At 41.7% G+C, this 16,474-nt stretch overlaps 1 protein-coding gene across 1 annotated transcript in view; it reads left to right on the forward strand.

Annotated features, from left to right (window-relative positions):
* The window catches only part of OLA1 (Obg like ATPase 1), a 153,449-nt gene that overhangs the window by 28,961 nt on the left and 108,014 nt on the right, over positions 1-16,474 (forward strand). The window contains exon 4 of the mRNA XM_079782405.1: positions 3,655-3,782. Within this exon, the coding sequence (XP_079638531.1) occupies positions 3,655-3,782 (128 nt within the window). The remainder of the gene's footprint in view (positions 1-3,654; positions 3,783-16,474) is intronic.

Raw genomic sequence — 16,474 nt, forward strand, 5'->3', positions numbered from 1 at the left:
AGCATGTTAGGCTTTTATTATATAGGATTGATTTCAGAGAGGAAAGGAAAGGGAGAGAGAGATAAAAACATCAATGATGAGAGAGAATCATTGATTGGCTGCCTCCTGCACATCCCCTACTGGGGATTGAGCCCACAACCCAGGCATGTGCCCTTGACCGGAATCGAATCCGGGACCCTTCAATCCGCAGGCTGACACTCTATCCACTGAGCCAAACCGGCTAGGGCCAGTTTTTTTTTTAGATGTTGTGTTACTAGTTTAAACCTTAAATCTAGAATCAGAATTAAGAAACTAATTTTCATTATAAAATAGAATCTTAGAGCTATAGATTGTCCTGTTTAGTTTCCTTATAAAAGGAAGCCCAGAAAGGTGAAATGATTTGCTCAAGGCTACATGTAGTTAATGTCAACCAGGAGTAGAGCCCAAGGCTTCTCATTTCAAATTCAGTGCTTTTTCACTCATATCTATGCTTCTGAACTTTATATTTATCATATGGGTGGTTTTAGTAGTTAGAAATATCACTTAGGATGAGTTTGGTTGTACTTCGCATATTGACTTCAACATATCCTATGTAATAAAAGGCTAATATACAAATAGACCAAACGGCGGAACAACCGAACAACCAAACAACCGGTTGCTATAACGTGCGCTGACCACAAGGGGCGCGCGCGGAACATGGCGGGGGTTGGCCGCAGTGGTATGGTGGAGCTGGTGAGTGGGGGCGCCAGACCAAGGTGGGGCGCCGGTCGCTGTCATCTGGTGAGCCTCTGGTGGTTACTGAAAATTCTTTGCTCTTGCGTGCTGCGGTCCTGCTTAGTGCTCACACCTGATGCCGACACCGGCCCCGCTCGCACTCGCTGCTGGTGCCAGGGCCTCCACTCGTATCCACTGCCAACACCGGCCCCGCTCGCACCCGCAGCCAGTGCTGCCGCTTGCACCCGCTGCTGGTTTCTGGTGTCAGTCTTGATTGCTCGGAACCGTCAGCAGGTGCGAGTGGTGGCTGCCGGCCTTGATCACCCCTGAGGGCTTCTCCACCTCCCCCTGCTCTTTTTTTTTATTTTTATAAATATATTTTATTGATTTTTTTACAGAGAGGAAGGGAGAGGGATAGAGAGTTAGAAACATCAATGAGAGAGAAACATTGATCAGCTGCCTCCTGCACACCCCCCATTGGGAATGTGCCCGCAACCAAGGTACGTGTCCTTGACTGGGACCCTTCAGTCTGCAGGCTGATGCTCTATCCACTGAGCCAAACCGGTTTCGGCCTCCCCCTGCTCTTAAGGAGTGATCGGGGCAGCAGCCGCTGCTCGCACCTGCTGACGGCACTGGCCCCACTTGCACCCACTGCTGGCGCCAGCCCCAATTGCTTTGTGCCGTCAGCGGGTGCAAGCGGGGCTGGTGCTGTCAGTGTGTGGGAGTGGCAGCGGCAGGAGCAGGGCTGCTGGCATACGGGACTGGGGGCCACAGCAGGAGGGGCTGGGCAGGGGCGTGGAGGATGGGCCGAGACCCGGCCCTGTGTCCACTGCAGCCTCGTGGCCCACAGTTCCTTTCAAGGTGCACGAATTCGTGCACTGGGCCCCTAGTTGTCTTATAATAGGTAGCATGATGTTTAGTGTTGGTTTCAGCAGCTCAATTGTGTTGAATTAGTGTCTTTTCTCTTTCCATTTTACTTTCTTTATCAGCTTGATCATAAGATTGCTTTCTCCTTGTGGTCACAGGCTGTTTCTCAAATCTTGGAATTGGATACTTTCTCATCCATGTTCATTCAGAGTGAAGGAGGAGGGCTTTGCTTCTAGAAGCTCTTTCAGAAGACTCATGAGCCAGAACACTGCTAAGCCCCTTTGGCAAACCTCCTTAAGTCTTTCTAGGCAAATGGGGCGAGGTGAAGGTCTTAGAATCATTAATCATGCCTAGGGGAGGAGATTAAACTGCCTGGTATAGGCCTAAAGTATATGCCACCCTTTTAGAGGTAGGGGTAGAGCCACCTTCTCCAAAGCTCTGGGATACCTTGGGGAAGTATGGCTAGCGAAATGAACATCAATCTAGTTACCAAGAGAAGGGGCAAAGGATTCTGGGAGGCAACCACAATATCCAACAAAACAAAAACTAACCACATTTTGTGTGTATTTCCTGTGGATTTGCTGATAACGATTGCCAAGTAATTACTATCTGTATAAAAATTTTTTATGGAACAATTACTTTTAAAGGATTCATTTTCCATGCAGATAATAGGGAAGTATTTTGTGGAACTTTCATGTTGTATTTTATCATATGGTGAAACTGACATTCTAAAAAATGAATACTCCTTTAAAAATTGACAGAGAAGACATACATACATACATACATACATACACCTCTAGCACACACCTTTGTCATATGATGTTAAAAACTATTTACTCATATACCTTAATTTCCATTTCTACATGGCTGATTGATTTTTCTAACTTGGTTTCTGATTTGTGTTAACTGTGCCTTTACTTTGAGCAAAGCAAAGGTTATTTTGTATATATGTTTAATTCGGTTGCTGTTGTAACAACTGGATTATTACTATGATGATAACTGGATCACATCATTACGTGCAGTTTTGGGCTATATAATCTATATGGTGATTAAATCCTGTGTTTGAATCCCCACAACTGGTTTCTTAACTTCTCTAAGGCTTAATTTCCTCATCTGTAAAGTAGGCTTAATAAATAACACCTACCTGATAAAATTGTTTTGAACATTGAAATGATAATGCATGTAAAGCATTTAGTCCAATGCCTGACACAAGGTACATTGGCTTATTCTATGATGATTGATTACCTTGCATTGAATCACTGTACTCTTTAAATGTTCTCTACTGCGTGTGTGTCTGTGTGTGTGTGCGCACGCGCATGTGCATGTGCAGGTGTATGTGCCAATTAGAATAGGATAATATGTTTTAATCTTTAGAGACACAATAAAAACAGCTACTCTGCTTTATAACACTTTCCTAGGTAAGAAAGTCCTAATGTACTAAAAGATTATTTCTTTTTTGTTTTGTTTTGTTTTTGTTACTTATTTACTAAATCATTATTAAGAGTCTTCTAAACATTATTTTAGAAAGGAAAGAATTAGGCCCTGGCCAGGTAGCTTAATAGGGTAGAATGTCACCCCAATACACCAAGCTTGTGGGTTCACTCTCTAGTCAGGGCATATACAAGAAGCAACCAATGAATGTATAGGTAGTGGAATAGCAGATTGATATTTCTATCTCTCTTTCTCTTCCTTACCCTCTCTCTCAAATCAATAAACAAGAAATTAAAAAAGAAAAGAAATACTTAATTCATGTAAAATGTTTGGGAACTCTATTTGGTTAATTAATAGGTTTCTTTTTAAAAAAATATAATTTTGTTGATTTTTTTTTTCTTTTTTAGAGAGAGAGAGAGGAAGGAGAGGGAGAGAGAAAGAGAAACATTGATGTGAGAGCAGAACATCAATTGGCTGCTGCCTGTACACCCCCTTCTGGGGCTGGAGCCTGCAACCCAGGCATATACCTGACCGGGGATTGAACCAGCAACCGTTTGGTGCGTGGGATGATGCCTAACCAACTGAGCCATACCTGCCAGCGCAATAATAAGTAGGTTCTTAATACTGTTTTACAATAAAACCATCTTTCTTTTTTTTTCTCAGTAAAATTCCTGCCTTTCTAAATGTAGTGGATATTGCTGGTCTTGTAAAAGGAGCTCACAATGGACAAGGCCTGGGAAATGCCTTTTTATCTCATATTAGTGCCTGTGATGGAATCTTTCATCTAACACGTAAGTACAATTGCTTATATACTTGATTGATTTCATTATGATCAATGTTTTCTTTCCATTATTGCTCAAATAAAATTAGAAATGACTGTTTAATAGAAGATTTGCTTTACTTCACAGGATGAATTGTGGATTCATCTGTTAATTGTGATCTAATGTTATTTAGTATAATCTCCATATGAGAGTGCTTATTCCATAGCAAGTATATGATGTGTTGATATTTATTCTAATTTAATATTGTCCCCTATTTTGGATTAGATTCATTGAGAAGTTTTTATGTAGAAGTAATTTTGTTAATTTAGAGGCATTTTGAAATTTTCTTAACTTGTCGAACTTTTATGCATTCTTGCTTTTCTATGTGCCGAGAAGACAGAATTGATAGAGGAGGGGATTCCATTATTTCAGAGGAGAGAGGGGTGCCAGGTTATTAATTAGAGATGAGAAGATTAAGGAGACAGGGATATAAGGTGGAGACAAAACAGGTAGAACTATGTGTTGGCTTGTGTTCTTTTGATCACTAAAGTGAGCTAAATGCATATATTAAGTAATAGAAAGGTTTTGGTTAAGGCTCAAGTTAAGGCTGCACGTTAGGTAATAGTATTATAATGAGAAAATTAATGCAAGCAAAGGAAACAAATTAGAGGTAGGGGCCAGCTGTGGTCTGGCTTAGTGGTTTTGTTTGTTACTGGTCCTTGACTATATACCTATAGCAGTTGAAAATGAACATCTAGAAATAGATATGTCATTTGACTCATTTTTTTGTCATTTGGATTTAATAAAATAGTGCTAGTTTTTAGAAAAAAAATTCACTTGCCTAGTAATTCATTTTTATTGTATTTTACAAAAGCCCGCCACTAGTAGTTTGAGAAGCACTGATCTGGGTAACTTCACCTTGGATAAAGGAATGGAGACATCTTCTGGAAGGGTTGTGGTACAGGCAAAGAATAAGGTTATGGGTGGGGTGTAGATGGTGGAAATTTTGTTATATAGAGTAATGTACATTGGCGAGAACCTCTGATTTTCTGACAGATTGTTTTTTTCATTGGTTCTGGTGACTCATATGAGAGTTTCAAAGAGAGGAGGGTGGAATCAAGTGTGACTCCTGGGTTTCTGGGCTGGGCCAGTGGAATTATTTTTGATGTTATTTACTGAGATATTAAATATAGAAGAAGCAGCAAGACTTGGGAGAGAGTTGATAAGTTCAGTTTGGACAGTTTTTTTGAATTTGTATACCTAGGACATCCATATAGGAGATGTCTATAAGGAAGTAGGATTGATAGGGCAGGTGTGACAGGAATATGGGGGCAAGGAAACAGAAGGTTTGGGTGTGAGCATGATTAAACTGACAGGTAGAGTTGAACTTAACACAGGGTAGTGTAAATAGGAGAGGACTGAAAGGTGGAAGGCTCATTGATATGATTTCCTGATGAGCTTCAAGAAAAGATATGTGTATAAAGGGGGTATGTGGTTAGAGATGGATATTTGACTTAAATTTTCAAGATCTGGAGCAATTTAGGATGATGGTAAGATCCTGATAATGGCCTGAAACCATTAATAAATGTAACCAAATCTTTGGTTTTATTGTCTTTTGTATAATATTTATCTGACTTGTTTTCCTAACTCTCAGGGGGGAAATGAATTTGTTTAGGATTATACATACTTCATTGTATTTCAGTCAGGCTAAAGGTATTGTTAAGAAAGGAAAAAAATATTGCTAAAAAAGGAACAAAAATAGATCCAGAGACAGAGAAGCATGGAACAGACTAGTGAATCTCAGAGGGAAGGTATGGGTGGAGAGAGATTAACCAGAGAAGTTATGCATACTAGAGGCACTGTGCGCAAATTTGTGCATGGGTGGGGTCCCTTGGCCTGGCTGGTGATCAGGGCCGCGGAAGGTTGGCTGGCGGGGGGGAGGGAACATGGGAGGTTCACTGGCTGGAGGGGGGGACCGCGGGAGGTTGGCCGGCTGGAGGGGGGGAGGAGCCACAGGAGGTTGGCCGGCCAAGGGGAGGGGCGAGGGGGAGGGACCATGGGAGGTTGACCAGCGGCCCCGATTGGGGTCATCGGGGCGGCTGACCAGAGGGAGGGACCCCGAGAAGTTGGCTGGCCATGGGAGGTTGGCTGTGGGAGCGCACTGACCACCAGGGGCAGCTCCTGTATTGAGCGTTTGCCCCCTGGTGGCCAGTGTGCATCATAGTGACCGGTCGACCAGTTGTTCGGTTGTTCAGTCGCTTAGGCTTTTATATATATAGATATGCATAGCCCATGGACACAGACATATAATAGTATGGTGAAGGCCTGAGTGGGAATGGGTACAGGGTAGAGAGGGTCAATGGGGGACAAAAGGGGACATCTGTAATACTTTCAACAATAAAGATACATTTAAAAAAAAGAAAATAAGAATCTGTGATTGCAATATAAATAAATATCATCAATATGGGAAAAAAGAGTCTGTGGTTGGTCTGTGGCAAATTGGGAAAAGACAAGTTGTAAGAACAACCAAAGCACATTCCCAGAAATATCAACTAAGCAAGACAAGTACTCCCCTGGTACAATTCCTGAGTGTTCAGACAGAGTATACAGTTGTCCAATATCCATTCTCTCCTTTCCAGGTAACAGAATTCCTAACTGAACATATGGCCATCACAATATTAATGTCTTCAATTTTTATTTTTTGAATAATTTTAGATAGGTTATACATTGGAAAAGATAAAACATTTACACAGTTACAAAAGAAAATTGATACAATATTGGAGTACCCATTGTGAAATCTTGTTCCTACCCACATTTTGATTCCTCTGTTTTGCTCTCATAAGTGATAGCACTTACTTGTTGAAAATATTTTTATCAGTCTTTTCCTTAGATATCTATCTTATATACTTTTATTCTTAGAAAGTTTTTATCCTCCACATAATCAGGTAAATATTCACAACTGTTTAAATTTATTTTTCTTTATTTTTTATTGAGATATAAATAGTGAAGTGCATAAAACTCACAAATCTGAAGCATACAGCTGGATGCATTTGTACGCATGTGTACATTTGTGTAATCACCATGTAGATCAAGATAGAGAACATTTCTGTCACACTTCTCAATCAGCCCCCACTCAGGGTAATCACTATTCTGGTTTATATTATCATTGATTAGTTTTCCTTATTGTTGAACTTCATATAAACATAATCATACGTTCTATATTCTTTTGTGCACTCTTCATTTCAACATAATGATGATGAGAATCATCCCTATTGTGTATGCTGGTATTGATAATTTGTATTTTGTGAAATTAGAAATTTGGATTTTATTCATTTTATGGCTGATATGCAGGATTATGCTGCTTAGTTAACAGAGTTGATGTTCTAGCAACTATATATCAACACTCTGAATGGATTTGAGTGAGAAGAAATTTGGGGCAAAAAGAACAGCCAGGAGGTTCTTGTAGCATTTCGTGGAGGAAATAATGAGAGCTCGGATTTTGTAAAAATGTTTGTGGCAGTCAAAGGGAAAAACAAATTTGAGAGTCATTGTAAAGAAGGGATAGGCTTTTCTTATCCTATCTAATAAAAGAGTAATATGCAAATTGACCATACCTCTGCTACACACACCAGCCAATCAGGAGCGAGTATGCAAATTAACCCAACCAAGATGGCTGCGGCCACAGAGCGAGCAGGAGGTTTGGGTTTCCCCGGCAATGGAGGAAGCCAAGCTTCCTGCACACCCTGGCCGGCCCAGGCCTCCACTCAAGGCTACAAAGTTTCAATTATAGAAGATAAATAAATCCCAACAAAAATGGCTGCGGCCACGGAGAGAGCAGGAAGTTTGGGTTTCCCCGGCGATGGAGGAAGCAAAGCTTCCCGCAGCCCTGGTCTCTGCCCAAGGCTACAAAGTTTCAATTATAGAAGATAAATAAATCCCAGATACCAGGGCCTCCGCTTGGGTCGCCGGGGGGCGTGGCTGGCCTGCAAACCACCACAGGCCCCTCGCCCAGGCCACCCCATGCCCCAAGGTGCCCCCCACCCTGATCTGGGACACCCTTCAGGGCAAACCAGCTGGCCCCCACCCGTGCACCAGGCCTCTAGCCTATCTAATAAAAGAGTAATATGCAAATTGACCATCACTCCAACACACAAGATGGCTGCCCCCATGTGGTCAAAGATCCTGCTCCCATGTGGACACAAGATGGTCACCACAAGATGGCCAGCAGGGGAGGGCAGTTGGGAGGGACCAGGCCTGCAAGGGAAGGCAGTTGGGGGCGATTAAGCCTGCAGGGGAGGGCAGTTAGGGGCAATCAGGCCTGCAGGGGAGGGCAGTTAGGGGCAATCAGGCTGGCAGGGGAGCAGTTAGGCATCAATCAGGCTGTCAGGGGAGTAGTTAGGGGGTGATCAGGCTGGCAGGCAGAAGCGATTAGGGGCAATCAGGAAGGCAGGCAGGCGAGCAGTTGGGAGCCAGCGGTCCTGGATTGTGAGAGGGATGTCCGACTGCCCGTTTAGGCCCGATTCCACCAGGATCGGGTCTAAACAGGCAGTCGGACATCCCTCGAGGGGTCCCAGATTGGAGAGGGTGCAGGCTGGGCTGAGGGACACACCCCCTGTGCACGAATTTTGTGCACCTGGCCTCTAGTATCTCTTATAAACATGATAGGCTTTTCTTACATCTCTTATAAACATCTCTTATTCTCCTCAAATAAGACTGCCAAAGATTTAATACAGAATAGGGAAATAACAACCGTTATAAGCACCGCTCCTGTAGCTCCCTCCGCCTCCCGGCCTCCCATTCATAGCAGGCGTCCAGCCCTGCCTGGCCACTCTGTGCCTGCAGGCATGCTGCCCAGAGGCTTGGAGCGGCTGGGGGATGGGGCTGCCGTCATCTTTGTCAGGGTAATTTGCATACTCACTCCTGATTGGCTGGTGGGTGTATCGAAGTGACAGTCAGTTTGCATGTTTCTCTTTTACTAGTGTAGACTAGAGGCCCAGTGCACAAAATTCATGCACGGGTAGGGTCCCTAGGCCTGTCCAGCAATCAGGGCTGATCTGTGGGGCTACCAGCAGGGTGATCAGGGGGCCCCCGCTGGCACCCGCCTTGGATGGCCTGGCGCTGCCTGCTTGCCGGCCCACCCTCCGCCGCTGCTGCCAGTCGCCTCCCTCTGTGGGGCGATCTGGGGGCCCCCGCTGGCACCTGCCTTGGCTGGCCTGGGGCCTGTGGGCTGGGGGCAGCTCCTGCGTTGAGTGTCTTCCCCCTGGTGGTCAGTTCACATCATAGTGATCGGTCATTCCACCTGTCATTCTGCCATTCGGTCGATTTGCATATTAGGTTTTAATTATATAGGATAATTATAATTATGTATAGTTGTAGAAAACAGAATTTCAAATATAATTTGATTATTTTCAGCTAAGTTGGTGTGTGTATGCACATGTGTGTTAATGTAGGTGGGATGGTGGTGGTAATGGTGGGAGTATGGGATATATGGCCCTGTTTTTTCCTGAGTTGTATTCTAGTTAGCTTTTTAAAGTTAAATTTTCTGCCTTTGAATTTATTTTAAACATTTGTGTGAACTTCAGTTGCATTTATTATTTTGCTGTGTTGACTTCTAAAAGGAATTTGAACTCTCTTACAATAAAATACATTAAAATAACAGGAAAATGATAAAGGTGCATAATGAAGAGAGATTAAAAGGAGTGGAGTGAATGGATAGTCAGGAGCCTAAGTACACAGTAACACATAACCCATACCAAATAAAATTGTTAAAATTGAGAATAAACCTTTCTACTGAGCATCGTGGCAGCCAAGGCAAAGAGAATAAAATATGGGTTGTCTCATTTCGTATATATTTGATATCTATCAGATGAGATAACCCTTTTTTAGCTCTGAATTGAAATTTATTGCATTTTTGTAGGAGAGGCCTGAGGCACAGCCCAGTGTATAGTGTTTTCTGTTAGCTTGCATAAAAGGCAGTAATTTGGAAGCAATCTTTTACTCCTCTTATAATACTTAATAAAAACAGAGGGCATAGAGTTAGTGTAGGTATTTCTCTCTTTCCGCGTCCAGCGTGGCTAGAGAGCTGGTCCAGTTCCTGAGTAGGGGCGGCTGGGGATTGAGAAATAAAAGAAAGAGACAAGACACAAAATAGAAGGAAAAAGCTGGGAAGTGGGGTGGGACCACTGCTCTCTTCTGCTGGAGAGACAATGACCCAGAGCCAATCTAGTGAGTTTATTTTATATCCCAAATACCAGGAAGTTTCACCAAAAGGTCAAGACAAAAGGAGATTATTTGCATTCTTGAGTAGGCCTGGGCATTCCTGGTGCTTGACTGGATTTACATATCAAAGTCCCACTACCCAACACCTGGGCAAAGGTAAGAGTCAGTGCTGTTAACACATCTGCCTTTTTGGTAAGATGTGTATCCAAGATGCAGCTTTGCCTGTCGCCTTGGGTTCAGCTGACAATAATTAAAGAAATGCCCATGTGCCTTTCCAGGTGCTGTCTACAAGTTAGATTTTTTTTTTTCCTGAAGTACTTATCTTTTCTGGAGTATTTACCTATATGGTTATACAGTAGTATGCATTTGTAGCTCCAGTTTATACAGGGGATAAGGTAACTATGCAGTTAGCATGTTTTTAAGCTACTTTTTCTGGGTATGAACAGGCTTTGGCAGTTATGGCACAGCAATATTAACATTAGCGTGTATCTGAATAGTTAGCATTTTATTTTGATTTCTAGAAGAAGGGAAATGATTATTAAGCAACTGGTAAATGTTAGGTACTATGGTAGATTCTTTCGAATATATTTTTCTGTTTAATCTTAACATTCTGCAGGATTGTTGTTATCCTAGTTGTACAGATGAGGATATTGAGAGAGAAAGGTTAAGTGGTTTTCCTAGGGTACATAGCTAGTAAATTGGGAGCCTATCTTTCTTTTTTAAAGTTCTTTCTCGGAGTAGACCAAGATGGCGGCAAAGTTAAGCAACTAAACTGCCACCTCGTACAATTTCAAAAATACAACTAACAAACAAAACATGTACCACCCAGAACCACGGGAAAGCTGACTGAGTGGTAGATTTACAACTAAGAAGAGAAGGGAGTGCAAACGCGGGAGAGCTGAGGTACGGAGACGCGCGCGAAGCGGGCTGGTGGTGGGCGACTGGGCGCGCGGCTTTTCTTCAAACCGAAGGGAGACAAACTCCCGATCACTCTGAACTCCAGTTTCTGGGGACACGCGGGGGACCCAGACGCCTACGGGGAGAAGCTGGACTCTCGGCCATCGGTCGGAGAGTAAGAGTGACTTTTCTCAGAGGTGCGCCCAGCAATCAGGGTTTGCTGCGCTGGAGCGCAGGACACGGGGACTTGGAAACGTGGAAAGGCAGAGATGGCTGAAGGCAGCCATGGCCGTTGGCCACGCCCCAGCCTAGTGACGCCCTGAGACCCTGCCCCACCCTGAGACCCCACCCTGCACATTCTACAAACCTGCCCAGGCTCCACACAGCGGCTTTTACATATAAATGGCCTGTTCTGTGGCAGCTCAACCAAATTAACTGCAGCTCCAGTCAGACTGCTCCAAAATCGCCCAGGCAAAGAGGAGAAAACTGTAGCTCTTGCTGTAGCTCCTGCTGGGAGGCCTCAGACCTGCACCCCATTGGAGATCCAGACACTAGGGTATCGAGTGGTCGGTGTGGACGACACCAGATTTCAACCACTCTCATAAGGGACACATTCAAGAGGCAGACTCAGTGAGCACCAAAGCCCTTTGTGTCTCCAGCACAGCAATTCTTCCGTTATAAACACAGCAGGTCCTCACAGCCAATTGGCCTGGAGGTCAATTCCTCCCAGTGTACCAACAGCAATCAAGGCTTTTAACTACACCAAGACTTTCCACTCAGCCCACAAAGGGGTGTACCAAGAGCGACCACCTAGGGTGATTGGGGAAGCTGAGCTACCGGCCCCTATAGGTCACTGACCACACAAAGCCACTCCATCAACACAGGGAGGCAGCCAAAATGCGGAGACACCGAAGTATGTCACGAGTAGGAGAGATGGAGGAAAGCAAACTAATGGACGACACAGTGTTCAGAACCACATTTATAAGGTTACTCAAGAATCTTCTAAAAACCGCTGAGAAACTTGAAGAGACCTTCAAGGACCTTAATGAGAATACAAAAAAAATGGAAAAGGACCAGTCAGAAATTATGCATACACTGTCTGAAATAAAGAATATACAGACACTCAACTGTAGACCACCGTACCCGAAGAGTCAAACCAACGATCTGGAATATGAGGAAGCAAAAAACACCCAACCAGAGAGGCGGAAAGAAAGAAGAATACAAAAGTGTGAGGATAGTGTAAGGAGCCTCTGGGATGGCTTTAAGCGTACCAATATCCGAATTTTGGGGGTGCCAGAAGAAGAGAGAGAGCAAGATACTGAAAACCTATTTGAAGAAATAATGACAGAAAACTTCCCTCACCTGGTGAAAGAAATAGACTTACAAGTTTAGGAAGCGCACAGAACCCCAAACAAGAGGAATCCAAAGAGGACCACACCAAGACACATCATAATTAAAATGCCAAGAGCAAAAGACAAAGAGAGAATCTTACAAGCAGCAAGAGAAAAACAGTTAGTTACCTACAAGGGAGCACCCATACGATTGTCAGCTGATTTCTCAACAGAAACTATGCAGGCCAGATGGGAATGGCAAGAAATATTCAAAGTGATGAAGAGCAAGAACCTACAACCAAGACTACTCTACCCAGCAAAGTTATCATTCAGAATTGAAGGGCAGATAAAGAGCTTCACAGATAAGAAAAAGCTAAAGGAGTTCATCACCACCAAACCAGTATTATATGAAATGCTGAAAGGTATTCTTTAAAAAGAGGAAAAAGAAGAAAAAAGTAAAGATAAAAATTATGAACAACAAATACATATCTATCAACAAGTGATCCTAAAAATCAAGTGAATTAAAAATATGAGGAACAGAATAAACTGGTGAACATAATAGAATCAGAGGCATAGAATGGGAGTGGATTGATAATTCTCAGGGTGAAAGGGATGTCTGTGTGGGGGGTATGGGAAGAGACTGGACAAAAATTATACACCTATGGATAAGGACCACGGCTGGGAGGTAAGGGCAGAGGTGGGGTGGGAACCGGGTGGTGGGGAGGTATGGGGGGAGAAAAGGAGAAACAATTGTAATAATCTAAACAATAAAGATTTATTTTAAAAAAATAAAATAAAATAAAGTTCTTTCTCTTTCCAGTCTTCCCACCATACTACACTGCTTTTGCACATTTTTAAATTGGAATATGTAGCATGTTTATGATTCGTGTGTGTGTGTGAGAGAGAGAGAGAGAGAGATAAGAGAGAGAGAGAGAGAGAGAGAGAGAGAGAGAGAGGCAGAGGCAGAGGCAGGAGGAAGGGGGGGGGGAGAATTAAAATTCTTGGTGTACATTGTTTTTCAGAGAATACCTGCTGTGTACAATAGTGGCCTATGAGGCGTATCAGGAGAAATTTCTGAAGAGACAGGTGCTGTATAATGATTTTAAAGAATTAGGTTATAGTTTTTGTTCTTTTGTTGCCATCAAATATTTATTGAGCACTTATTATGTGCTAGGTGTGCTAATTGCTTTATGTGAGGAATTTTACTTAATTCTCAGAAAATATCAGAAGTGGTTTGAGAGAGGTTAGGAAATTTGTCCAAAATTATACAAGTGGTAAATGGTATAGTCAGGAGTAGTATCATTCAGGTAAATCTAACTCCAAAACCTACATTGTTAGCTTTTGTACCAGTGCTGACCAATAGAAATTTAATGTGAGCCATAAATGTGAGCTATATGTGTAATTTAAATATTTCTGATAGCCAGAGATATTTTTTAAAAAGTGAAAAGAAGGGGTGAAATGAATTTTTAAAAAGTAAAAAAAAAGGGGGGGGGTGAAATGAATTTTAATAACATACTTAATATAGCAAAAATACTATGGCAACATTTAGTCAATATAAAAATTATTGATATATTTTGGTAACATGTCTTTGAAATCTGGTATATAATTTACACTTAGAGTAGATCTCCATTTGGACGAGCCACATTTCAAGTACTTAACAGCCACACATGGCTAGTAGCTATAGTATCAGACAGCTCAGCTCTACATTATACTCATAGAAAGAAATTTGAAGAAACGTCAAATCATGGATAGATTTTTGGAGAATAGAATTATGGTGGAGAGAGAGACAGGTGACTTTTCATTTTAATTTAGACTCTTGGCTCTTTTTTTAAGTGAATATATGTTCTGATTTTTAAAACAAAATTTCCATTTTAAATACTAATATAAAGTGTTTACAAATGATTCAAATAAAATTTCCAAGAGTTTTGTATTAAAACAATGAGGATATGGTATTTGCTTAGAATCTTGTGATTCAAGAGTTGTCAGGGATCTATTTCTATCTCTATAAGATGTTTGATTTTTAAGCTGGATAAATCATAATGGTTCTGCTGGGATGATTTAGTGAAGGAATTTACGCTCATATAAGTAAATTAGTGGGTTTTGTTGTTAAAGAAGTTACTTCCTTGATTGCTCTCACAGCTTGTTTGTATGGTCTGTTCCTGCCACAAAGTGATCCTTGGATTTCTCAGATGGCTGAGTGAGCATGTGCCTGTTGAGGGGAGGATGGGAGGCTGCAGGGAGGCAGGACTGCCCTTATACCTCTTTATCCTAGTAACTAATATTTTTGTGTGCAATTATCTCTTCCCCATTCTATGTCTTTTTGATGAGGGGATATTATCCACTTTCTCTTTTTTCACTCTGGGAGCCTGACTGAGGGAACCTTATTTTGGCCACCTAACCTAAGCTGGACTTTAAAAGATGAAAAGATTGAGGGACTGTCATTGAGAATTCAGTATTTCAAATGCATTTGATTATTTTCATCTAGATCCTCTCCCCCCACCCCCACCCCCAATAGTAAGAATGTTGATAGGGAAAGAAGCACTGTCTTCTAAATATATTCTTAGCAATTTTATTGTCTTTACTAGAGGCCTGGCGCACGAAATTCGTGTGCAGGTACGGTCCCTAGGCCTGGCCTGTGATCAGGGCCATCTTCCCCAGCTGCCCGCAGCCAGCCCCACCCCCCGCCGTCACCCACCCCTGGTTCCCCATTCGCTATTGGGTGATCGGAGCCTGATGGCCGGGGAAAGGGACTAAGGGGTGGTCAGTGTGCCTCATAGTGACTGGTCAAGTGGTCGTTCTAGTCGTTCTGCCGTTAGGGTCAATTTGCATATTGCCCTTTTATTATATAGGATACTAATTGTTTTAATATGCACAATGCAAAGTCACCTAAACAAAATTCCTTTGCTGATTTGTCAAAGCAAAGGGAAACGATTGCTAGTCATTCCAGCACTTCGTTGTTTGAATATAATCAGTAGCCATCTACTTGATATCAAAAACTGTTCCCTTATAATAGGTCGAATTACATGCAATTAGGGTACAAAAACTTGTGCTTTAGAAAAAATGAGTATCATTCCATAGTGCATATAAAATTATAACTTAATTATGTGTTTGCACCCCTTCCCTTCATACCTATGAGTACACAGTTTTGGTTTTTTTTATCAGATTTCACTCTACCTTTTAATTATAAATGGCCAGATGTTGTTACTTAAAAAATATTCATTATATATAAAAATTTCTTAATGATATAAGCTTATTATGAACAAATTGGAAATAATTCAGGTGTTCAAGTAAAATTTCATGTTTGTCCTTTGTTCCCAGTCTCCAGAAGTAATTGCGTTTCTTTTTTAAAAAATCAGAAAGGATATATGCTTTTTTTCTTCTACTGATTATATGGAAGAGGTTAGTTGCTATTTGAATTTACTCTTCAATGTTTATTTTTCTTAGAAAAAGGAGTCTACTTTATTAAATAGAGCATTTCAGTTTTTGGGATAACTGCTAATGGTACTGTTCGATTTTGATGTCATTTCTTTTTGTTTTGGAAGGTCTATCCAGTTTTATAATTCTTAGAAAATACTTGTCTTCTCCTGAGCCCCCCAATATGATTTTAAGTTATTCATTGATTTTACTTATATCTCAGCCTTCACCCTTCTTAAACTGGGCAGACAAGTTCTTACCCATAGAGAGCTAAGGTAATCTATGTAGCTAATCAGCTAATCCATCTGATTTCTGTGCAGATGGTTAGAATTTTTGGCCAGGAAAAATAAAAGTCCTTCTTCCTTCTCCTTTGTTATTAATGACAGATGCATTTTCATTCTGTTTTATATTACTGTCCCTCTGTATCTGTTTGAATTTAAATATATAAATTGCTTAGCCTTAGAGCTTTAATGTAAGATTCCAGTGAGCTCCTTTAGTTTTTTGTTGCCTATATTTGCTAAAAAGAGATGAAGGTAGCACTGATGGAACAAATAGGTTTTAAGTTGCCTTTCTAGTTTATGTGGAATTGGAGCCCTCCAGGCACTACAACTTTATTGAACTGCTAAATGAGAAGGTAAAAATGCCTTCATTTAATTGCCACCCCCTCTTAGGTTAAGTTGGGTGTTTATATGTTTTGTAAATCACCTTTAATTACCACAAACATAAATTACTGTTTTCAAGAGCCCACCCCCCCCTCTGATAAGCACAGTCATTTAAAAGTTTAAAATGAGTCACATATTTTTGCATAGACACAAATTGCCAATATAAAGCTGTCTTTGATTGTATCCTAAAATAATGGAG

The sequence above is a fragment of the Cnephaeus nilssonii genome, assembly GCF_951640355.1.
Source record: "Cnephaeus nilssonii genome assembly, chromosome: 10".
In the NCBI taxonomy this organism is placed as follows: domain Eukaryota; kingdom Metazoa; phylum Chordata; class Mammalia; order Chiroptera; family Vespertilionidae; genus Cnephaeus; species Cnephaeus nilssonii.